At 28.6% G+C, this 25,881-nt stretch overlaps 1 protein-coding gene and 1 long non-coding RNA gene across 18 annotated transcripts; both read right to left on the bottom strand.

The window, feature by feature from the left end:
• Positions 1-188: 188 nt before the first annotated feature.
• On the bottom strand, positions 189-7,171 carry LOC142645303 (uncharacterized). Of its 16 annotated transcripts, none has more exons than XR_012846467.1 (7): positions 5,445-7,143; positions 3,875-3,924; positions 3,499-3,714; positions 1,938-2,388; positions 1,254-1,383; positions 882-1,207; positions 189-778 (listed from the first exon to the last, which is right to left on the bottom strand). It is a non-coding gene; the product is annotated as an uncharacterized LOC142645303 (long non-coding RNA). The 16 variants fall into 16 exon arrangements; XR_012846464.1 differs by having other exon boundaries at positions 189-393; positions 595-778; positions 882-1,383; positions 5,445-7,140; XR_012846462.1 differs by lacking the exon at positions 1,938-2,388 and adding an exon at positions 2,632-2,932 and having other exon boundaries at positions 882-1,383; positions 5,445-7,171.
• A 14,501-nt stretch (positions 7,172-21,672) lies between these two features.
• LOC113789338 (uncharacterized) lies at positions 21,673-25,668 on the bottom strand. 2 transcript variants are annotated; one of them, XM_075821306.1, is made up of 4 exons: positions 25,528-25,668; positions 23,550-24,054; positions 22,046-23,424; positions 21,673-21,950 (listed from the first exon to the last, which is right to left on the bottom strand). In XM_075821306.1, the coding sequence occupies exons 2-3, from the start codon at positions 23,992-23,994 to the stop codon at positions 23,186-23,188; spliced, it is 684 nt and encodes a 227-aa protein (XP_075677421.1). In that variant the 5' UTR covers positions 23,995-24,054; positions 25,528-25,668; the 3' UTR covers positions 21,673-21,950; positions 22,046-23,185. The 2 variants fall into 2 exon arrangements, with proteins under 2 accessions (XP_075677421.1, XP_027194659.1); XM_027338858.2 differs by lacking the exon at positions 25,528-25,668 and adding an exon at positions 24,188-24,308.
• Positions 25,669-25,881: the final 213 nt, after the last annotated feature.

The raw sequence follows: 25,881 nt of genomic DNA, 5'->3' as shown, positions 1-25,881 counted from the left end.
AAATATAGAAAAAAAAAGATTCATTTTTCTCTCTCTTGGTGATAAAAAAATGATGAAAAATATTTTTCAAATAAACAAAAGTGAAAAAAGTAAAATTCATTTGAAAACAACCAAAGAATTGCAACAAAAAAAAAGGCAAAACAAGCAAAATTCTTTACAATTGTTCAGGTGGAATGAAACAGATGAAAATCAAAACTGGGAAAATTTTTTATTATTAAATTTGATAATTCAATTATAAAATGTTTGAAAATGTTTGATTCTATGTCATATGAGATTAATTAGTTTGACGATGATGATGATGACATTATGTTTGATTTCAATTGTTCTGTGTCCAACCTAGATTGATTGATTTTTCTGTCTGTTTCTTTGTCCTGTTTGTAAAGAAATTTTACCCTTGTTTTATCATTGTCGAAACAAGAGAAAAGAAAAGAATGATGATTACATTTATGCGGGTAATAAATCACTTTGAATGTGAGAGCAAGAAAGACAATAGAATCAGTGTGTATTTAAAATTCAAAAAAGAAGAAAAAAATTTTCTTGAATGTCAAATAATACAATGGAAACGAAAGGGGGGAAAATTCTTTTGAAATTTACGTTTTTTTTTCTACCATCATTTTTATATAATTGATCTTTACATAAACGATCCATAGACGATGATGATGTTTTTACAGCTTGCCTTTAATGTGACAAATTGAATCGATCCAGTATCGTTTGTTTTTCAACGCATTTCTTTTCCCATTTTCCATTCACATTCCATCATCATTATCGAATCGCTTGCCTGGGTTAAAGAAAAGAAAGTGTAAAAAAATCACATCCATTTTGTCGCCGTTTTCACCATATAGCAGCAGCCTGCTGCTGTTGATCTGATTTATGAAAATTACCTTTTTTTTTGCAAACAAACCATCATTCTTTCAGTCGCTATTTTTACCCAATTCCATACACATGGAGGAAAGAAAAACATTAAATTCTTGAAGCAATTTAAAAATCGATTCTCTTCTCGTCAGGACCAAGTCGTTTTCCATCAACCACCCTCAACCATACGAATCCCACCATAATCCATTCTAATTTGTCGACGGTTTTATTCCTATGTAGGTTTTGGTAATAAAAATAGAAAGTCTTTTTTTCTCGTTCGGCATTTTTTTCAATTTTTTTTTCTCCAACGGATTGATGATTCGGAAAGTATTTTCTCCGTTTTCACATACTTTTACTTTATCAAAATGAATTTTATTTTTTTCCACATTTTACTTACTTACCGGATTTCTTGTCTGTTTATTTCCGCCATATTTTTTTTTCTTCTCTCGATGTTGATTCCACTACGATGTTGTTGATTTCAGGCCAAAATTGTCATCAACAAAGCCAAATCACTTGAAATGGAATGCATGACTGGATGATGGATTTTTATTTAATATTTTTTTTTTCTATTCTATTTTGCACACTTGCAAACTTTAATCATAACTCTCTCCCACTCTCTTGCTTTCTTTCGTTCGGTAATTCTTTTCTGCAAATGTGAATTTTGAAAATATGTCAAACCGGAGAAAAAGAAAACAGGTAACATAATCATCATCATCATCATATAATATTTCAGAAATCAAAAACCTTGGTAGAGAAAAAGACATCATCTTTGAGTTTTCTAAAAAAAAATCCAGAAAATTCCAGGAAAAATTTTTCCGAGGAATTTTCTTTCTTCCTCCTCATCACCGACTGATTGTATTTTATTGTATTTGATTTTTTTCTATTCGGAATAATCATCATCATTGAATTGAATGGAATGAATGGATGGAAAAGCACATTCTGTAATGACAAGAATTTTTTCTTCTATTCTGCATTCATTCATTCTGGATAATGAAATAATTTTTCTTTCCTTTCCTTTAGTTTTTTTTATTACGTTGTCTTTTCTATTACAATAATGATAATAATAATTATTTTTATTTTCTGACCTGAAATATAGTGATGATAATAATGTCAACCGAAATGTCTTTATTCACAACAATTTTTTTCGCATTGGAATTTCGTTTTTTAGTTGATATCGGTGTGAATAGACAAGACTTTTCTTCAATGGAAAGAAAATGAATGTTAAAAAATGTCTTGTACCTTGTTTTCTGGTTTTATCTTTCAAAACAATAAAAACTTTCATTAAGTAAATTTAAAGGTTTTTTTTATGATTATCAAACTGAATAAAAGAAGAAGAAAGACAATGCCTAGAATATAACTGGTGTGTGTGTCTGGTGTTCAATGATGATGATGTGAAATTCCTGTATCAATATGAATACGGTTGACAAAAAAAAACATTCATTATTTGCTTTTCATTTGGGAAGAAGAATTCCTTGCATATTCTTCATGTCGTCGTCGTTTGTCTTTAGCATTTCCTTTCTGCAGTATTTATGGGTTCTACATAGATGAGATACAACGTAAAGGTAAAAAAAAGGAAACGAAGAAGAAGAAATTGATGATTATTATTTTTCTATAATCAAACATATTTTGTTATTATGGAAATATTCATTCATTCATCCATTTTATTAATTTCTTTTCGTTTTTTTTCCTATTCACTATTTAATATGCATATTTTAATAATATGAATAATCAACGACAGTGATGATGATAATGTTTAAATGAAAAACTCAATATACAAACAGAAAAACAATAAGAGAAAATAGAATATTTTCATTCATTCATTATTCATTGATTCATTGATTCACATCATTATCAATATGATGATGATGATGATGATGATGATTAACTTGAATTGAACGATATAAATCGACAATAATGATGATGATGATGATGAGTTGTTTGATTGAATGTTCTTCTTCTATCACATTTCGCTTCTTCTTCTTCTTCTTCTGATTTCAATTAATTTCTATTTAATGAATTGTCATTATTATCATTTGAAAATGAATTGAAAATTCATTAATCTTATATATAAAAAGGCCAGCTATGTTGAAGAAGAAAAACAGGTGAATAACGAATGAATGAATGAATGAATGATTAAATGTCTCTTTTTTGTTGTCGCTGCAGGTCTGTGAACAATGATAATGACAATGACAATAATATGCACACATGTAGGGCCAAAAAAAACAAAACAAAAAAACAACCAGAAAAAAGACAAGGAAAACAATAGAATTATAAATGGATATTGCGGATATTGTTGTCTATGTTATAACCTAGCAAGCAAGCATTCAATATACACACACAGTATGTCTCTGTCGATTCTAAATTAAGTTTCTTTTTGGTCTCTATGTGTTATCTAAGCGAAACGAATAATAATTTATATAACTTGGGTGGTGTCTATGAATTTCTTTTCATATTTTGTTTGTTTGTCTGTTTGTTTCGTTTCGTTTTGTTTCGTTTCATCATTCAATCATTCATTCATTACACAATGGCCATTTTTTTTACAAATGTGGGCAACAAACACACACACAGAAACCATAATGACTGATAAATAATGCTATTTGTAAATCAATTTAATTTTGAAATAAATAATGAATACGATATACATACCTGTGTGTTGTTTTTGATACAGAATGGATGTTGATGATATCAGGTGATGATTTTAAAACAAGTGAGTAATGTACTTGATGCTTTGCTCACCATAACTGTAATGGGATTTCAAAATTTTTTTTTTCGTTTTTCTTCTTATTTCTTTTAAGAAAAAAATGATTTTTTGAATTTTTCTTTTTCATTCTTTTCTTTTCTCAACAAAAAATTCTTCTTTTTCTTATTTTTGATGGTTCGGTTTTTGATTTGAATCACAAATCAACGAAAAAGAAAGAAATCAAAAAATTTTATTGAAACAAAAAAAAAAAAGAAGAAAAAGAAAAAATCAAAAATCAAACAAAAATACTGGTTGAGACAAAAGATCAAGCACTGTACGCACTCTATTCATTGAAGTTTCTGGATATCCATTCTGTTCAATCGAGGTTGAATCTGAAAATTTGTAAACAATTATTTATCAAAGTTTAAAAAAAAATGAAAAATTAAATCTTGCAATAGCAATTCATTATGTGTCAATTCGCACAAATTATCGACCATAAAATAAAAACCCCAAAAAAAAAAAAAACATCAACCAAACAATTAGCTTAATACGATTCATTAACACACAAGCATCACACAACTGTATGTGGTTCAAATTACATTTTGTCTCGATTTTTATTACCACCATCATCATCATCATTAACGTTCAAATGACCACCACCACCACTACACACATCACATTTTCTCGAACAGAGCCTATTATTATTATTATTATTATGTTTCGAACGGATAAATAACACTTGAGTATTTTCAATCACTTGATTTTGAACAAAACAACAATAATAATCGATTCAACTGAAAAACTGGAGAAAAACAACAACAAACTTGCAATCGAAACATGAAAATCGATCAATTTGGATTTTTGTTTGTTTGATTTTCCCTAAAAACTATATAACCACAGAAACAACCGAAAAAGAAATCGAATCAAATTGAATTTTTCTTTCTGGTCGAAAAATCGAAATCAATCGATTTGAGAATAAAAACAAGGCAAGTCATCATAAATGAATGAATTGACAAGCACTGAACAACTTGTGTTTTACATAAACTAACAGATTTTCAGATTGTGTGGTTTTTGTTTTGTTTTTTTGAATTTTTTGAATTTTTTGAATTCAAAATTTGCTAGAAACAAAAAAAAAAAAAAAAAAATGAATGAAAATTATCGATCGGTTGATTTGAAAAAAATGAGATTTAAGGAAATTTCAAGGAAATTTTCAAAGGAAAAGGAAAAATCAATTTACCACCATCATCATATCATTATCATTATCCATTTTTTTCTGGCTACACAAGAATCAAGAATCCAGAATCAAGAATCCAAAAAAAACAAACAAGTTCTTCTTCTTCTAAATCTGACTTTTGAAGTCAAAAAAAAAAAAAAAAAATGTTTTGAAATTGAAATTCATTTCAGCAACGACGACTACAGCAGCATTGACATTCAATCTTTGTATCTCAAGAGAAAATGTTGAATGAATGTTCAAGCAAAGAAAAATTCCGTTTTAAATCGGTTCAAAAGAAAAAAAGATGATCGATGTGTATGTGTGTGTGTTGAATGATTCTCGTTAAGTTATCTATGTTGTTCGTTGTTCGCGTTATGTACATGTCTTACGATTATGTGATGTAATGTGTTATAATGATGAATGATGATCTTCATCATCATCATCGCCTAAATGATAATCATGATGTTTTTGTGCAGTTTTTTCTTTTTCTTTTCGTTTTTACAAGCTAATAATGGATTTTTCCTATCCGTTTTTCTTTTTTCTTTTTAACAACTTTTTTTTTGAATTCAAATTGACCGATCACAGAGTAAAATTTTCTAAAAAAGTTTTCGTCGATCAGATGATAATCATCATTATGTTTAATCGATTTAACTAGAAAATTGTTTTTTTCGGGAAAAATTTTTTTTTCAAAAAAGTTACCTCGTTTTTTTGCATTGAAAACAATAACCAACCAAGATGTTAACTTTTTGGCTTTCTGGTTGAACCCAAAGAGGAATCAAGTGGTTAAAAAAAGTTGATATATGAAAAAACATTTTTTGAAAGAAGAAGAAAAAAAGAAAACATTCGATGATTGATGTTTTGGGTGAATGAACAAACAACAAGCAAGCAAACAAGCAAGCAAGATTTAAAAACAATAAAAAAAATTGGACGAAGAAAAACTAACAACAAATGTCGTGATTTATGAACAACAGGAAAGATCATGACCATCATGTTGATGATGATGATGATAAACGATAATAAAGGTTAACAAATTATTCAGTGTGTGAGAAGCCCAGGAAGAAACAAAATCCTAGATAATTCTTTCAATGAATAAATCTTGTTGTTTGATGATCAATTGCACATCAGTATTATCGTTGACAGAGAAATGTAGAGATTTTTGTTTTGTTTTGGGAAAACTTGGTGAATTCATTTTGGCTGATGAAAATTCTCTTATTTTTTGAATTTGGTTGATGAAAATTGAACAAAGTCAGAATCGAACGACGATGATGATGATTTTGGTAAGACCAACCACATCACTAAAACTAAAAAACTAGATTAAACTGGATGCTACAAAAGCTAAATGTCGAATGTTAGTTTCATTTTTAGTTGACAATTTAAATCGAAATTTTGGTTGCACGAAAACGAAAGAATTTTTTTGATATGCGCCGTTTTTTTTGTTTTCACTGGTTTTCTGGTTTTTTTTGGTGCGTTACGTTTTGTGACGGTGTGTGTTGGTATACGTCGTCGTCGTCGTGAAATGTTTAAATTTTTTTTCCCGTTTTAGTCAACGAATATTGGATGATAATAGTGTGGTAATAGCGACGGTGGTGGTGGTGGTGGTTGTTCAGGTTCAGTTCATTTTAGTTGATTTTTTTTCTATCCTAATTCTGGTGTTTCTGGTTCTGGTTACAACAACTAACTGTGATAAAAGAATATTCTTTCTCTTACTATCCATCCTCGGTTCTGGTGATTTGAAACGGTAGCGGTAAATATTAAAAGTTTGGTTTTGAAAATTTGAATGAAAATATTACACAACAAGACAGGACACACGACACAAGTAAGGATGATGATCCAACTAATAACACACCACCGCTGTATCCGTATAATAATAAATTTTCGGTTTGATTATTGTGGCTTGGTCTATTTGATTCGTTGTTTTTTTTTTTTTGTTGAACAAACGACAGTTACACAAATACAAACACACACACAGGATATAGAATCTAGTAGCAGCAGTAATATTTGATGATTGGTATTGGTATTGGTGATGATGATTTTCAGCTATTATCATCGTTGTCGATTCAAAAGTCTTGTTTATATATTGATTTTTGAATTGAATCAAGATGATGATGCGCAGATGTATTGGTTGTCCACATGAAGATTCCAAAAGGAATTTTTTTTTGATTCAATACGCAAACTCACAGATATCACATATATAATTTTTTTTCTTTCGGTTTTTTTTCTGATTATTGATGACAACAACAATGTATAATATAATATTGTTGTCGATAAATGGATAGTAAAATGGAATGCACATCACATCACATCACATAATAACAACATTTTCTACTGTCTATATATGTTTACAGCTGTGCTTTGCTTTGCTGTGTGTGTGTATGTTATCCATTTGAAAGTATAATTTCAAATAAAAATTGAATCATTAAAATGGCTGTCTTTTTATATTTCGAAATAACACATATAGAGAGAGAAAGAGGATTCAGTTTTCTTCTTCTTCCTAAACCATATATACATACGATATGTTCTCACCCTATCCACATATATAATATTGGTTTGGTTTTGGTTTGATATGGTTGTTTTATTCTGATATTTTTTTTTTCTTTTTGATATGATCGTCATCAGACAACAAACAAACAAACAAAACATTTTAGATAGACAGATGCATATATATAAAGTGGTGGTGTAAAAAAACAAAACAAAATGAAAATTGGTTGCCAGGAACTGGTCAGGCGGCAGTGGTACATCTTTTTTTTATGCATTTATATTTCTCCTACACACACATGCATACAAAACGCCATTATCTTGTTCTTGATTCATGGATTGTTGTTTTGTTTATATTTTCTGTTTTCTGTATGTATGTATGTATGTTATATATACCATAAACATTTTGGGCGATGGCGTATATATTATCATCAAAATGTGTGTTTCCTACATTCTATTGTTATATCATGGAGCAAAAAAAGAGAGAAAAAACGAAGGCAAGAGAGAGAGAGAGAAGCACATTTGAAATAAGAAAAATTATTATATCCTAATTTCATTTTATAATTTTCCTGAGAAATATATAGTCCAATATAGATGAAATGATGGTTCCATTATAATAATTTTCATTTATAAAAATTTATTTAACATGGCGCCCTGTGTTCTAGTTTTTTTCAATTCTCTCTTCTTCTCTTGTTTTTTTTTGATCCATATTGATAGTGGTGGTGGTGGTGGTGGTGGTAGTCAATGGTGGTGGTGGCAGTCAATATTACGGTTATATATTACGGTTATTATTATTATGATGAGAAAACCTGAACAAAAAAAAATGTGTACACAAATAGATTCAAATTGTCAACACGTCATTTCAAATTCTGAAATGAAATGAAAAAAATTCATCAAACATATTTTTACTAATTTTTTGACCAATTTTGTTGTTTGGTATGAATGGGGTATCATCAACAAACAAACAACGAGGAAAATATTGTTTGAAACGGTATTTTCTTTTGCCTCGATACATTCCTGTATGTTTATCTGTTTCTGTTGTTGTTGTTGTTGTTTGTCAATTCCACACAGATGCTTGGATGATGTTGTAGAAAGAGCGAGAAAGCGAGAGAAAAAGTTCCACATGTACAGAACTGGGAAAAAACGAAAACGAAAAGAAATATATAATTTTCTGGTTATATTTTACTATTTTTTTTTAGTGGAAAAATACATACACTGGGAATATTTAAAGAATATTTTCCATCTTTGAATGAATGAATGACTGACACTCTATCTATCTATCTATCGTTGTTGTTGTTGTTTGTATTCATTTTTATTTTATTGTTATCGTCATTTTAGGTTATTGGTTTTTTTTGGTTGGTTGTTCGTTCGGTTAGTTATATACGATTTTATCAGTACCGAGAATCTAGTCATTTTTCTTTTCTTCTTCTTCTTCTTCTTCTTTTCGTTCAAAACTATTTTCTTCATCAATTTGAAATTTTGTCAAAATTTTGTGTCATTTTTCTTTCTAGTTTTTTCTTTTTTTTTTTCTTCGGATACAATTGAATGATGTTTAATAAAGAAAAAATTTTGACAAATTCATAAACATTTAGCTGAAGAAAAGAAGAAAAGAGTAGAGAAGAATGTAGGGAAAGAGTGAATAATTCTAGTCATCTTTTTCTGAAAACTTTTGTTTCTTTCTTTAATTTTTGAAAGTAAAATACACTTGTTTGATTATTCATAAACGGGAAAAAATGAGAAAATGATGGTGATCATCATTTGATTATTGCAGAAAAAAATCAGATCATATTATTGATTTTCTTCTTCTTCAACTTCTTATTATCAATAATGATCATTTCTTTTTTGGCTAAATGAAAAAAGAAAATATTATTATTATTATTATTGAACAAACAAATGGTCAATGTGTTTGTATAGAGAGAATAAGACGATGATGATGATGATTGTACAAACAAAACAAACCAACAAAAAACAACAACAACAACAACAAAAGTATATATCACATTCACATAAATATATGGATGGAAATAATCAATAAATTTTTTCTTCTTTTTTCGTCTTTGTTTGTTTGTTTGACATGAAACACACATTATATAATAATGGTGGTGGTGGAAGTAGAGTGTTAATGTACAATGATGATGATGATGATGGTCAATCATTATTCGATTCGATCATTTATTTCATATTTTTGCTAATCGAAATAACATTTAGTGACAATCGAAATTTTATGTTGACAATTTTGTTGTTGTTGTCCATATTTTGTTGTTGTTGTTTTGAATCATTCAACAACAACAACAACAACAAATTTGATATATGAAAAAAAACACCCACATTTAAAAAAAAAAATAACAATGAGATTTGATTTGAAACTGATCCGATTGTGATGGTCAGTTAACGAAATGCAAATGTGGTGGATTCAAAATTCGTTTTTTTTTCGTTTCACATTCAAATTGTTTTTCGACAAACTAGTTCTTCGTCATCATCTTGATATTAATCACAAATCATCATTGGATGTATGCATAGATTTTTGTTTCCCCATTTGATTTCCATTTTGTTCCATCTTGCACTAGCATCTAATCGAAAATACACACACACAACCAAGTGAAAGAAAAACTCCTACTCATTTTGTTGCTAAACTAGAATAATTTTTTTTTCTTTTTGGAAATGTGATGATGATACTTATTACCTTTTGGAAGAAACTTGTTGTCCAGAAAAAAGAGAAAAAATGAAAAAAAATCATCGATTCATTCTTCTGATTGTCCTACGCAAAATTTTTTTTTCTAATTTCATTTTTTGGCTTAGGAAAAACTAACTAACTAAATAAACGAAAATATTCATCATCATCATTACAAATGTGCAATATCGATGATGATGATGATATGGCTTGTTCAAGTGGAACAAATGAAATGAATTTAGTTGGAAAAAAAAGGTATTTGCATTTAGCGTTTTTTCGGACAGGTAAATTTATAATGGACCTATGTAATGACCTTACCAATGTAATGACCAAGAACTAATCATTCAAATTTTTTTTTTTTTTTTTGGTCAAACATTTGAACCAATGTTTGTTTAGTTTTTGTTTGATTTACGACATTTTATTATTATTGATTTTTTTCCTAATCGAAGAATATTGTTGATCGATCTCGCTCAATCTAAATGATTATGAAACAAAATTATCATTTTTTTTCTTTGTCCATTATTATGATTGAATCGATTAGGAAACATTTAAAAGAATTTCATTTTTTATGGTTCATCAATAAATTCTGTAGAATTTTTTCTTTCTTTTGATTGATTTAAAATTGTGCTTGTAAATGTTGTTTCCAGTTGGAATTTTTTTTTTAAATCATTGAAATTTGATACAAACATTTATTGGTTTTTCATTCATGAAGAAGCTTAAAAAGACGAAGAAATCTTTGTTCAAGTTTTTCGTTTTCTTTCAGCCGTTCTTTCGGTTGAATGATATTCAACCATTTTCAAATTTTTTTTGAAAATGATAAAAATGATGTAGGATGCGAACGACGAACAAGAAGAATGTCGAACCTGAATTTTTTTTCCCCCTCCAATTTTATTGCTGCATTTTTTTTATTTTCACCAAATTAAATTTTTACAAAAAAAAGTCAAACCTGAAAACTTTTTCCAAAATTCTAAATAGAAATTTATAACTTTGAAAAAAAATTATTATTATTATTATGGTGGTCGTTCGGTAATAATATTCTTTCGTTATTATTATTTTTGTAATAATATCATTATTATCAACCAGCAGCAGAAGAGAAAAGCCAGTCAAAATGAATATTATTTTCTTCAAAATATTACAAATTATTTTGCATAAATAAAATGATGAAAAGAATAGGAAAATAATGTCTTCGTTTTTTTTATGGAAATTTCAACATCATCGCAGACAGACACACAGAGATTTGAATATGATTTTCTCAAAAACTTTCCCAAAAATTCTTCTACTTGGTTTTTTTCTCCCATATTCATTTCATTGGTTTTTTTTCTGGTTACATTTTCTGTCTTATGATATGATAATAACCACCAAACGAATAGAAATTTTAAGATGATTATCCTTTTGCTAAATTGAGAAAATTTCCATAATAATGATGACACAATGTTGAAACATAATCATCATTTTTTTTTAAACAAATCAGTATTTTTTTTATAATGAATTTTTTGTCATTTTGTTTGTTTATATTTTGCATCAATTTTCTGATGAATTTTTTTTTGGTTCCAAATCTGGTCATTGTTATTTCGTCGATTCTCTGGGTTTCTTCTCCTTATCTAACTGAAAACATGTACATTATTTGTACCGGAAAATATTCCAATATTTTTCAAGAAAAAATCGATTTTTCCCCAAAAAATAACCATCTTCCTGAACAAGGTTGATCCATCGATCGATCGATCGAAAACCGAACGTGGCTTCTTCTTTGAAGAAGAAGAAGAAGAAGAAACCATCCTTGCACAGGAGATAATAATAATAATAATGATTTGGATTTTTCGCCTCCCGAAAAGTTTCTCTCTTCATCATATTTTTCCAAGAAAATTCTTCTTATTATACATTTTTTACACAAAGAAAAAAAATGTATCAATTTTTTTTTGTTGAAGTAGTTTACTTGAAGTAGAATCTTTTTTTCCCTTGTTGCACTGATATGAAGCAAGCAAAAACTGGGAGAAAAACTTTGAAGAGAAAGAATGAACAACAACAACAACAAGATTTGTTCCAGGTTCCCGAAAAATGTCCCGCATCATTTTTATTCTGCTTTTGCGAATCAAAATTCCGATAAGAGAATGAAATAAGAAAAAAAAAGATGCTAGAAATGAATTCTCTTGAATTGAATTGAATTGACATTTCATTTTTTTCTTTTCCAAATCAACAATGATGATGATGATTATTTTATTTTTATTTTTCTCTCCTCTGATTGTTTGTTTGATTGTTTGTTTGTTTGTCTGTCTGGTTTCGAGAAAAAAACTTTTTTCGATCATCATTGTTGAATCCTATTAGAATCGATTACAATTATTATCATAGAAAATCTTTTCGAGAAAAATCTTTTCGGGAAAATTTTGAGCATCCAGAATATTCTACGTTGTGTGTGTGAATTGGGGAATGAACTGAGGGAAAAACTCAAGTTGAAATTTTTCTCTATTATCACCATATTTTATCAATTTTGCCTTTCGGTCACACAATAGTCACACACACACAACAAATATGGAAAGAGATAGGAAACACAAAAGAAAAAAATTGAATTCAATTTAGCCAAACTAAGCCAGATAATAGTACTCGATCTGATTAGAATCAATGGAGAAAAACAAAAACAAAACAAAATTGCCTGAAACAATATTCTATCGAATGCTTGTAGTGGCAAACAAACCAAACATCCAACACACACACACCTGATTGATTTGTGAATTACCTTATTTTGAATTATGAACAAAAAAAAAGTTATTAATTCATTTCAAATGACAAATTTCAAGCAAAAGAAAGAAATTCATTTTTTGTTTAGTTGTGCGGATCATACATCCATCCATTCTATCTATCTATTATATCATCCTTTTACAAAATGTCAAGGTAATTTTTTCGACGTTGTGACATTTTTGTTTGTTTGTTTGTTTCTGTTATAAACAACTGAATGTTTCTGATATGCATGATGCACACATGCACTGTCCTGACATTTTAACGAAATTTATCATTTCGCAGATGTATTGTTGTTGTTGTTGTTGTTTAGGTATTTACCGCGTACCACACCCACGCATACACAATGATTTCATTTCATTTTGTTTTGTTCTTTTTGTAGTTTTCAATGTCTACCAAATTTGAAATTCCGATGAACAGATTTTTAATCGTTTTTCTGGTTCATTCTCTGGTTGATATCACACACACACACACACATTGATTGTCAATGACCAGACTAAAGACACTGATTATTATTACATTGAAATTTACATTGAAATCATCATCACCATTATCATCCCCATTATCATCAACATTGCAAAACCGCAAGCAAACAAACAAGAAAAACATTATTGATTTAAATTGGATTAATAATTTCATTTCAATTTCAATTTATTATTAATTTGATCAGTTTAATGGTGGACACATTCAATTTCAATATAATCAAAATGGATCTCTCTCTCCCTCTCACTCTGTTTGTGAAAATGTTTCAATGTAAATGTTTGATGTATAACACACAGAGAAACACATAGAGAAAGAAACTAACAATTTATATTCCATTCATTTTATTATTATTATTATTATGTCAATCATCATCATCATTGTTTTCGTTTTGTTTTGTTTATTTTTGTTGTTGCTGTTGTTGTTTCATGTCCATCATTCAATTCAATTCAATTCAATTTATTGAAAAACGTTTATCCGAAATTTCGGATATTCACGTCAAATAAAAATTTTTAAAATTAATTTTAAAATTTAAAAAGAAAGTGTGTGTAGATGTGTGTAAATATGTTTACAAAGTAATTTGAATTTTGTGTATGTCTGTTTATTTTGTACAAATTGATTTGGTGAAATTATGTTGTGTAATTGTAATTCGTGTCTTATGTTGGTGTAGTGTGGACATTGTATTATTAAATGTATTGAATCTTGTGGGGTGTTGTTTGTGCATGTACAAGTGTCTGTTGTTTCATGTCCATCATCATCATCGAATGATGATCAAGTTTGTCAGGATAGAAAAAACAAAAACAAATTAAACATGACATTTTTCATTTTGAAAAGAAAAACAATAATAATTTGTAACAGGCATAGTTTCTATTATTATCATTACATAACAATAATAAAAGAAAAATCAACCCATAATTCATATTTTTTGAATTGAAAAAAAACAACAGCATTAACAAACGAATGAAAGAAAGAAAGAAACTATGGGTTAATTCCAAATTTATGATGTGAATGTTGGTCATTCATTCATTTGTTTGTTTTATTTCATTGTTGTTGTTGTTGTTGTTGATGATAGTTAACTTATTCATTTTAATGATGATGATGATGAATGTATAATACACCCACACAGTGCATAACACTTTGTCATTCATATGCGAATCAGTCAACCAAATCTCTGATGAAATGAATTAGATTTTTTTTTTCAATTTACACACCCTTTTGGTTCATTCAATTTATTTTTATTTATTTCAAATGAATGACCTTAAAAAAAAACAACAAGGTTTATTCTTGATTCAATTTTCAATTCCATATTTTTTTTCGGTAAACATTACCATTGAAAAAAAGGTGTTTTTCAGCTGTTTTTTTTTCCTAATAAACATCATTATCAATTTATTAGTTTTTTGTTTCTGTTTTCCCTCTCTGCATTCTCGATCATTCTACTCACATAAGTTCCACACACACACACACACACAGGTTGTTGTTGTTTTAATTTAATTTTAATTTTCTTTTTCGGGTTCTAAAAATATCTTCTTCTTCTTCGTTTTTTGATTGAATCGATTGATTCATGAAACATTTATTTTATTTTATTGAACAAACAATGGTTTAAAAAATAGAATTTATTTATTAGTGTGTTTGTTTTTTTCATTCATTCATTTCAGGTATAGTTTACCTGTGTATAGTACACTCCTTTATTTTTCTTTTCTTCGCACTGTTTATCATCATCCGCCCAATGAATATATATCTTTTCTTGTTGCCTGAATTGCCAGTTTTTTTTTCTAGAAAAAATCGAAATTTTTTTTTCAATCAAGTTTTAAGAAGTAAATGCAGGTAACAAGAAAATGTTTTTTTTCGAAAAGATTCTTAATGAATTTGCATAATCATTATTTATTGATTTTTTTGTTGCAAAAAATTCATTAACACAAACAAACACACACGGGCCATTGTTTATATCTTTGAAATTGGCTAATAATTATGTATTTATTTGACAGGGGAGATATATGGATATTTTCTCTCTCTCTCTCTCTCTCTCTCTCTCTCTCTCTCTCTCTCTCTCTCTCTCTCTCTCTCTCTTTCTCTCCATTCATTTTTACACCTTTTTCAAAAAAGAAAATCTTTATTCATTCATTCATTATGATCAACAAGGTGGACAATTGGTTTGGTTGGTTGATTATTTCTATCGCTATTCTGTGTTTTCAAAAAAATATTCAGGTTCAATTCAGGTTTATCATCCTGATGATGATTCTATTCAGGTTGGGCAACTTCAAGCTCTATTTATTTATCATCATCATCATCATTCGAGCGCAATCAACAATCATGTTTAATTATTATTATTTTGCTATGAAAATTCATCCAAAAGTCAAAAGTCATAATAATAATAATAATAATAGATTGACTTGATGAAGAAACAACAACAACAAAAATGATTTAGATTTCACACCAATTATTCACCAGTGTCCAAAAGAACAATGTCCGACTATTGTGTTTCGGTTGTTTTCTTCTTCTTCCTTCAATCTCAATCTACCTATCGACCGACCAATGTCCAAACGAACATACGAACGTAACGAATTGAATTGGTCGGACATATGGTTAGTTCAACAACATACTTTGCCCTTTAATTTTTAGCTTTTGTTTTTTTGTTTCTCTTTGATCATCATCATCATCAAGATGATGACCAGATGTGTGTTGATCAGATAGAGAGGCAGGTATAAGAAAAAAAAAGTTAGGTCAGGTGAATTTCGTATGATGTATGGTGTACATTATTTACCGGATTTTATTCAACAACAACAACAAACAGCCCGAACAATGAACAAGAAAAGTTATTGTGTGTGTGTGCGGCGGTCACGAACTTTTCAACAACAACAAAAAAAAAAAAAAAAAAAAAAAATGGAAAAATTCAGAAATGAAGGGGGACAACAATCGAATCAAAAAATCAAAAATTAAAAAATTTCCAATATGAAAAACCAATGAGAAATGTGGGTGACAACGACAAACAACCAAATAATTACCATACCGATATAGAGAAAAAAACATTGATCCGTTTTTTGTTGTTATTTTCCTTTTTGTTTTTGTTTTTCCACTGTTGATTTTTTTTTTTTGATATGGATACCCAAGAGACGAGATGTCATTCTATTATTATTACCGTATGATTATTATTATATATCTAAGCTCTTTAAACCCGGACAACCAACCAAAAACTCGAGATTCGTGTTTTATTATTATGATGAAAAAAAAATTTTACAAGTTTCAATTTTTTTTTGTTTTATGATCATCAAACAATAATCATCATCATTGTGATTATTGAGATTTTATTGAGCCACATCATCAACAACATGAATATTATGATTAGTAATTATAAAAATCTAATTATAACCAAGCCAGAGAGAAAAATGAAAAATTTAAATTTTTTATAATAACCATAATCATAATTCTCTCTGGCTGTCGTGTTGTTGTTTTTATGGACAACAAAATTTATTCATATAACCACGATGATGATGATGATAATGATAGTTTTTCTTCTATTTCAAAATCGAAATAATAGAAACCTAATTCATCGATTTGGTGTATATTTATTATTTACGCTTGGCAAAAAAATTTTTCGTTTGTTTGTTTGGATGCAATAAACAACAACAACAGCAAAAAAATCGACAGGTGCAAACAAACACACTAAACATTTTTCTTTTCAACAAAAAAAAAATTCATATTTTCATTCAATAATGATGATGAATATTTGTTGTTGGTGTTTTGCGTGTTTGTTACAACCAATTGTTTTCGAAACTCAAATGCAAAATGCAAAAAATGAATAAATATCCAGTACATATCAATAGCAAAGTTTGTTTCTTCAAAAATTCGTTATGATTCCATTGATGATGACGATGTTGGTTTTTCTTTCTTTTTTTTAATATTCAACCCAGGCTTATTATTACTATTTTTTCGGATATTATTACATAATATTTGCTTCTGTTTTGTTCTCCTTGAATGTCTATGTGTGTGCCTGGATGGCTGTCAGTGTATGGTAACATCACATCACATCAAATCATCATCAAATCATAATTGTGATGGACAGGCAATTAATCTAAATATATTCATAATTGGTTCTTTTTTTATTGACTTTTGTTTACGCTCTTTTTTTCTGTGCAATAATCAACGATTACTTTGACACATTATGGATGTAATTTTCTCTTTGTTTTTTTTACAAAATATTTTTAAAAATTTCAATCAAAAAAGCCAAGCCAAACCATTCAATGACGATGGGCAATCATCATCATTCATGGTTTCACATATTTTTCATATCTGATGCTGTCAAAAATTATTATTAAAAAACCTTTAAAATGGTTTTTTCGTTCAATCATTTTGTTTTGGTTTTCACGTTTTTTTTACCCCTGGTTATAAAGATTCATTCATTTGATCTGATCTGAAAGAATTTCTTCATAAAAATGAAAAAAATTACTGATAAAATCTTATTTCAAACGAAAACGATGACCATTTTTGCTTTGGTTTTGCTTTTGTTTCTTTGATTATTATCTAATTTAAACATTACACATTCATTCATTCTCGCCTGAAAAAAAATGACTAAATTTATTGATTATTGATGAGAATTGTTTTGGCTGGCTGAATGTTTATCACGATGATCATCATCATCATTGAATGAGATGAAAATGAAGGGAAAAAATACCGAACCTGATTCCGTATTGAGATAAAAATCAATTTTTTCTTTCTGCCTCACTCATTCACAACCCTCAATGATATCAATTGGTTATTTTTCATGATTATAATGTTCTCTGTGTGTGTGTGTTTGTCAACTGTTTTGTAGATGAATTTTTTTTTTCAACAGAGAGAGAGAGAGAGTGTATCATCATCATAATAATAATGATTTTTTTTTATGATACACTTTTGAAATATTCCAGACCATTGTTTGTTTGTTTATTAATTTGTTTTTTGTTGGTTTTCTTTTCAAACAAGCATAGAGTAGGGCCATCATTCATTCATTCATTCATTTTCCATTCTTTTCTTTTCAAAAATGGTCGCTTGAAAATGTCATTTTTGACAACGGATGATGATGATGATGAAACAAACAAACGAAAATCCATAAATGAAAAATTATATTAAAAATTGGTTAATAAAAAATGTCATTCAACACTGATGATGTTGATTGAATTTAATTTATCTCGTTTCGCTGAAACAATGTTATCATTTTTTTTACAACAACAAACAAACACGGTTTGCGAAAATCATTATTTTGAACAAAAAATTCAAAAATTTTCATTTTGGGTGACCATCACCGATCATCAACATCAAAAGAAGATCAAAATAATAATCTATGTATTCATTTTAATTCAAAAGGAATGTTTGTTTGTATGGTTAATTCTACCATTCATTTCATTTCATTTCAATCATTCTATCTATCTATCCAATTTTCATTTCCCATTCATTTTCATTTTCATTTCAACATCTCATCTAATCAATGAAACGAAACGATCTCTTTCTCTCTCTCTCTCTCTCTCTCTCTCTCTCTCTCTCTCTCTCTCTCTCTCTCTCTCTCTCTCTCTCTCTCTCTCTCTCTCTCTCTCTCTCTCTCTCTCTCTCTCTCTCTCTCTCTCTCTCTCTCTCTCTCTCTCTCTCTCTCTCTCTCTCTCTCTCTCTCTCTCTCTCTCTCTCTCTCTCTCTCTCTCTCTCTCTCTCTCTCTCTCTCTCTCTCTCTCTCTCTCTCTCTCTCTCTCTCTCTCTCTCTCTCTCTCTCTCTCTCTCTCTCTCTCTCTCTCTCTCTCTCTCTCTCTCTCTCTCTCTCTCTCTCTCTCTCTCTCTCTCTCTCTCTCTCTCTCTCTCTCTCTCTCTCTCTCTCTCTCTCTCTCTCTCTCTCTCGATTTCTATCATCTTTTTTTTGCCTTTTCATTTTTCATATAGCTAGAGAGAGAGAGAGACGAAATTCTATTGCATCATCATTCAATTTCGATTCTGTCATTTGTCGTTTTATATATGAATGTGTTATGTAATATGTATTTCTCATTCTTGATGTTGGTGGTGGTGGTGGATTCTCCCCCCTCTCTCACCAGAAATTTTTCTTGTCATCAATGGATAACCAAAACCAAAAAATCCATCCATTCACAATCATCATATCCAAACCATATAAATATATTGAACCTAAATTGACCAAAAGTGAAAAAAACGCCAACAACAACAGCAACCAGAATAACCAGAATAGAGCATAACCGAAAAACAAGCCAAAAACGAAATGAATTTTTTTTTGCAATTGAATACACAAGTAAATGGCAATGAGAAAATGTCTTTTCTTTTTTTGTTCATTTCTGGTTGTTCATCCGTTTTGTTCCTCTCGATTCCATCGATACATTTCCAATTCATTTCGATTTTTTGTTCGTTGTTGTTGTTGATCATTGACCACATGCTTCATGTTTTGATTCGATTACATGGAGCATAGTGAGAGGAAAAAAAATAAGAAAATATTTTCGGTGTATCATTCTTATGAATGATGCTTGCTCTCTCTCCCCCACCATCTACACCCCCCAGGAACAAACCAAATATTTTTCTCTCTTTCAGGATCATTTATTCTGCCGACCACGATGATGATGGCGATGGCTAGAAAAAGGAAAAGATCATATCATTTTTTGTTAATATAGCCGTTCATAATTGCTTTATTCATTCATTCATTCATTCAATTAATTAGCTTTCACGTGATAAAATCAAAATTGATGAAAATCATTGAGAAACGAAAAAATGTTTTGTAAAATTCTTTGCTATTTTGCATGAAATACATTTCAAAATGATCATCATTTTCTAAAAACTGAATGCTTGTTTTATTTATATTTTAAAAAATAAAGTAAACTTTGATGATGATGATCTTTAAGGCTATTTCCATTATGGCTATTCTTTATTCATTCATTGTGTTTGTTTGTTTTGTTTGATTCAAAAGTTTATCGTTATTTCATTGTCGTTGTTAACATATTTACAAACAAAAGTGAAATATGTAAAAGTATTTTGCTGACATTATGAAAATATTCTTTTTCAGTTTTTGTTTTGCCCATTTGCATTATGTTTTTTTTGTTTTGTTTTTGTTTTCCATTTTAGTTGTCGTCGTTTTGTTTGTTTGTTTGTTTGTCCCAAAATTTTTTGTTCCAAAAAGATTTAAATTTTCCATTTTATTTGTCTTTTTGTATTCACTTTACACAAAAATTTTTCAGTCTAAATTTTTCCCGGGAGTTTGATAACCGTATGCATAAAATCTAGAAAAAAACGACGGCTATTTTGACTTTTTCTTGATTCACGATTCTGTCGTTTTCTCAAAAATTTAACCCCTATACCCCCCCAACAAAAAAATTCGCCCAGATAATAATAATAATTTTCTTTCAAAGAAATTGGTCGAATAAAGAATGCAGTGCAAAGAAAATTCGAGTCAATAAATAACCCCAATACAAAACGTAAAAGAAAATTATAATTTACACACTTTATTTGTGGACACGACCGACCAACCGACGACAAGTGTGTTTATTATTTCCCTTATTTTATTTTTTTGAATTTTTCAAAGTAAAAACGAAAAATTGAATATATAACAAATGTGTTTGGTGTCAAACCTTTATTTCTTCTTTCAGTCCTTCTCTCTCTTCAGCCATTGTGTTATTTGGGTGAATTTCGAATGAAAAATAATGTCTTTTTTTCGTTTGTTTCGAAAGAAACGAACGAATCTTTTCTAGTTTTTTTTACAATCAAATCAAAATGAAATGAATGGATTTCGTTTTCGCTATTTCTACTGCTACTATACTGCTATACGGTTTGACTTCGCCCAAAAATAAAATAAAATAAAATGAATAAAAAAAAACAATAACAATAATCATAAACTAAGTGAAGAAAACGACAACAACAAAAATACTAAGGCTGGGCAATGGACCGATGAAATTTTCGAAGAAAAAAACAAAGCAAAGAATTCCATGAAGAATTTAAATTATAAGTAAACAAAAAAAAACTAGAGAAAATTAGGGAATCATAACCATCTACTAAACAACAACGACGACTAAACAATTCAAAATGATGATGATAATGATAATGACAATGATAATGGTCATGAAACATGAATTGAAGAAGGGAGAGAGAGAGAAGAAAAAAAAATTATATACCCGTATAATACCCGGTTTTTTTCTATTTATTTGTGACCGTATGTCAAACACACACACATACATACAGCATATAAATATCTAATATGGACGTGAATCTCTCTCTGTGTTTCGCTTTGTTTTTATTGAACCAAAAAACAAAACAAAAAGAACAGCCTTTCTACAACAACAACAACGGTATTCTTGATGATGATGATAATGGTCAAATGGTTTTTTTAGTTCGTTTCATTATTATAATTTTGTTGATGGTTACAGGAAGTATTTTTGGCTTCCTTTTCTGTCCAATATTCAATGAATGTAATGTGGTTTCATTCAATATTGTCACATTATTCTGCTCCTGGATGTTTTTCGTTTTGTTGTTGTTGAACAAATCGATTCGATAGAATCGATCAGAATTTTTTTTTTTGGTTTTCTTGCTAATAGCACTTTTGTTTTTTCTTTTCTTTTTTGTTGGTTGTTGGTTGTTGTTGCCTAACAATAATCGATAGATCGAACTATTTCGTGTTCCAGGTGATTGAATTGGAATAGAGATTCTCGATCTCTCGGTGTGTGTGTTGTTGTTGTTGGTTTTCTTTGTATTCCACCGATATATTAAGAGAGAATTTAATACACACACACACACCATGCATTTAACGACAATTTTTTCCTACCTTTTCAATTTAGAAAAAAAAACAGTGAATAGAGTAACAACAAACAAACGGAAAAAAGCTTTGAGTAAAACAACATCTGCACCTAGAAAAAAAAGCAAAACAAAACAAAAAAAAAAACATTTTTTTTCTTGATTAATATCAATTAATCGATATTGGATATCATTATATTTCGTTTACCCCAGGAAAAAAGAATAATAATGATTTTTCATCATCAAGACTTTTGTACCAAAAGTTTTCATTGTCATCATCGAACAACAACATTGAATCAGGTGTATTGTTGAAATAAATGAACTCAATAATGATGGTGATGATGAACAACTATATCGATAGTAATCGATAGTACTAATTCAATTTCCGATCAAACCAGAAAAAAAATCGATATCCAAAATTTGATTTTGTAAAACAAAGTTAATTGAATGTAGAACCAGTGTTTCAATTTTTCTTCACAATGATTTAATTATTACAAAATTTCAACAACAACAACAACAAAAAAAAATCTAATTTTAAAGACAGAAAAAAGAAATTCCTACTAAAACAACATCACTACAGTTACATGGAAAAAATCTTTCGTTTTGTTGTTGTTACAAATATTAATCCAGGAGAAAAAGCTTTCAATGTTTTTTCTCTGTGTGTCTTGGTGTGTTTGTGTTTCAATTTCGATTGAAAAAAAATTTGAAAAAAAAACTTGAAAATAAGACAAAACCAAAACTCGAAAAGACAAAAGATAGAGCGCATTTTGAGATAGAATTATTATTAAGTTTTTTTTTCTTAAACATTGTTATTCTGGACAATAATAACAACAACTGGAACAACGTTAAGCCAAAAACAACAACATTTTTCCATCAAATTCCATTTGGCCATTTTGTTGTTGTTGATAATTTTTTTCTATTCTTCTTTTGTTTCACTTTTGTTGTTGTTGTTGTTGTACGTTGATTGATTAAAGCATCTGCAAAAAAGAAAAAAAATTCTAGAATATTTTTTTTGTGAATACCAAATGATGATGATGAAGAAGAATTTGGAATGTCCGTTGATTCATTTATTCGTTTGTCATAAAAGAAAATTCCCGATTTTCTTTTTTTGTTCAACATTGAATTGAATGAATGAATAACATTGATTTTTTTTTTGATACATTTTTCTTTACTTGCAGAAATACTGAATCGTTATTAATAATAATAATAGCATTTGGAATCGAAATAATCATCTTTTTTTTCGGGGCAGAAGAGCAAAACAAATCGGTATTTCAATATTTGATTCTCTCTCTCTGGTTATTGTTTTTTTTTCTCGTTGAATGAATGATCATCAGCAAATCATAAATAATCAATAATAAATAAGTGCATCTCGTAATAATATTGTGGACAACAATGCTAATAATAATTCAATTGGTGCTAAACCATATAATAATAATTGATTAAAATTATATTCATGTAATATTGATAATAACCATGTAAAAAATCTTAATATAAATAATGACCAATTTATAATTGTATGTGTATATAATAAACGTCGATGATGTTTGATTGTAGCATAAAGACCGCTTAATCCTAATAATAATCCACCTAGAATATTTGAAAAAAAAAGAAAACAAAAAACATAATGAAAAATACAAAAGTGTTTATAATTATAATGAGTTTTTAAAAGTAAGATATCATATTATTATTATTCTTTGTTTTTTACAACAAACCTGCTGATAATGTAACTAAATGTCCACCTAATATTGTACCAGTAAATATATGATCAAAATTATTAAAATAAACATTTGACCAAATTAAACCGAATATTGATGTTGCAATTAATAATGTATATAATAATAAATATAATGAACGACATATTGTAATCATATTACTATATGTAAAACATTTGATTGGATTACAACAATTCCATAGTTTTATTAAACATTCGGGTGGACATTTTATACAATGATGACGTCGTCGTCTTCTTCGTTGTTGTTGTTGTTGTTGACCATTATTATCATCATAATCATCATTATCATTATCATCATCATAATCCCAACAACATTCACTAGTCAGACAATAATAACAACAACAACAACAACCATTTTGACCAATACATTCATCATCTGGATCTTCACAACATCCATTTGTTTCATCTTCAAATGATTTGCACATGTTTTTTTTAGTTGTTGAATTTTTCACTTATCGAACGAAGTTTTCGCTTTTAAAGTGTTGCTAGAAATAAGAATGACAAGGAAAAAAAGAAGAAAAATTAACATTAAAAGATTTTGAAATAATTTTTTCATTTATAAAAAGAGATTTTTCATTTCGTTTCCGGAATTTATTTTATAAAAAAAAAGTAACTAACGATTTTTTCTACTCGACTTTTGACAACCTTTACTTATTACGACTAAAGAAGCGAAAATTCTTATCAATTCGGACATCGTGCTCGGCTGCAGTATCATTGTGTCAAACCGTAAAAAAAGAAAAAGAATTGAATGAATTTCAATGATATTCAACGACAACGCGAAAGAAAAAAACCAAACACAAACAAACTAAACATATACAATGAAGAAGAAGAAAAGTAAAAGAATTTCATTTCTGGCGATATATCGTTTTTATTCTTTTTCTTCTTCTTCCAAAAAAAAAAGATAAGCTTTTCGACAACAACAACCAAATACAGAATTATGACAAACAAACAAACAAACATCAATGACACACACACACACACACACACAGGGGATATCAAACGGGAAGGTATTGTGAGTATGTAGAGAGGGGGTAGAGTCGATATAGTCGACCAAAAAAAAAAAATTGTCAAATGTCAAATGATTTTTTTTTTTGTGTTGTGTTCCATTGTCTGATTCTCAAAATTTTTCGTTTGTTATCTTTATCAACAAAAAAAAAAAAAAATGTTTTCTTTCATTTCAATTTTCAAATATTGAGATAACAAGAAAAGAAAAGAATTGACAATATTGGTTGTGAAACATCTCTCTCTCTCTCTCTCGCTCTCTTTGCAAAATAAGAAAATGGATGTTATTTCGATCGAATGTTTGTATCTTTGAATGTTTAATGATTTCTTATTTCGATGATGATGATAATCATTATCATTATAATTGATTTTTTCGTTTGTTTGTTTTCATTTTCATTGTCTAGCAGAAAAGGAAGCAGTAAAATAACCGCGAAGTTCTAGTTTTCTTATTTCAATGACCGAAGATCTACACAATCAAAGATTCGAAATTCAAGTTATATGTTTCGATAAATGTTGAAAGAGACAAAAAAAAAAAAAATGAAATTTCATTCGATATCAGGATGCAATTAAATTGTATTGTATTATTCTCAGTTTCATTTATGAAATATGATTATGCAAATAATAATAATAATCGGATATTATCATCAACAATAATGATTTTGGTTGCCATTTTTTGTGTACATCATCAATGAACAAAAAAATGAATGAATGAATGAAAATGATTTACTAGAGAATCGAAACAAACCGAACCAAAGAACGAAACGTTGAAACATCCCAAAAGTTGATTACGAAAAGAGAGTGAAACAAAAAAAAATTCTTCCGTTTGAATTGTCAAAAACATAATAATAATCATTATTATTATTATTATTTGGAATGAATTTTTTTCTGTGTTCATTTGTTTCTCGTTTCTTTAATCATTTCGAGAATGAATGAAAAACGAAATGAAAAATACATACATTGATAATGAAGTGAAGCGACAATATTATTAAACACAAGAATGGAATGGAAATGAAATAAAAATTCCAAAATCAGATCAAATCACGAGTTATAATTATCAATATAGATGGATAATAATCATAAATAAATTCTAGTGAAAAAAATTAACAAATTCTTCTTCTTTCTTCGCTCGAGAAATATTGTTCCAATTGATTAAATTTTCAAGATGATTTCGTTGTTTGGCATCGATGTCAGTCGATTTATCAACGTTGTTCACATGATTTTTTTCAACAAAAAAAAATAACTTTTTTCAACTAAACAAACAAACAGTGATCACAGGAAATTCAAAACAAAATTTCGGAAAAAACAAATTT

Source organism: Dermatophagoides pteronyssinus, unplaced genomic scaffold, assembly GCF_027571235.1.
Source record: "Dermatophagoides pteronyssinus isolate colony J.1.1.1.1 unplaced genomic scaffold, Derpt_VIB-CSIC_2022.12 sq0009, whole genome shotgun sequence".
NCBI lineage: Eukaryota > Metazoa > Arthropoda > Arachnida > Sarcoptiformes > Pyroglyphidae > Dermatophagoides > Dermatophagoides pteronyssinus.
The sequence above is the reverse complement of the archived record's forward strand: the minus strand, read 5'-3'. Positions and strand labels throughout refer to the sequence as shown.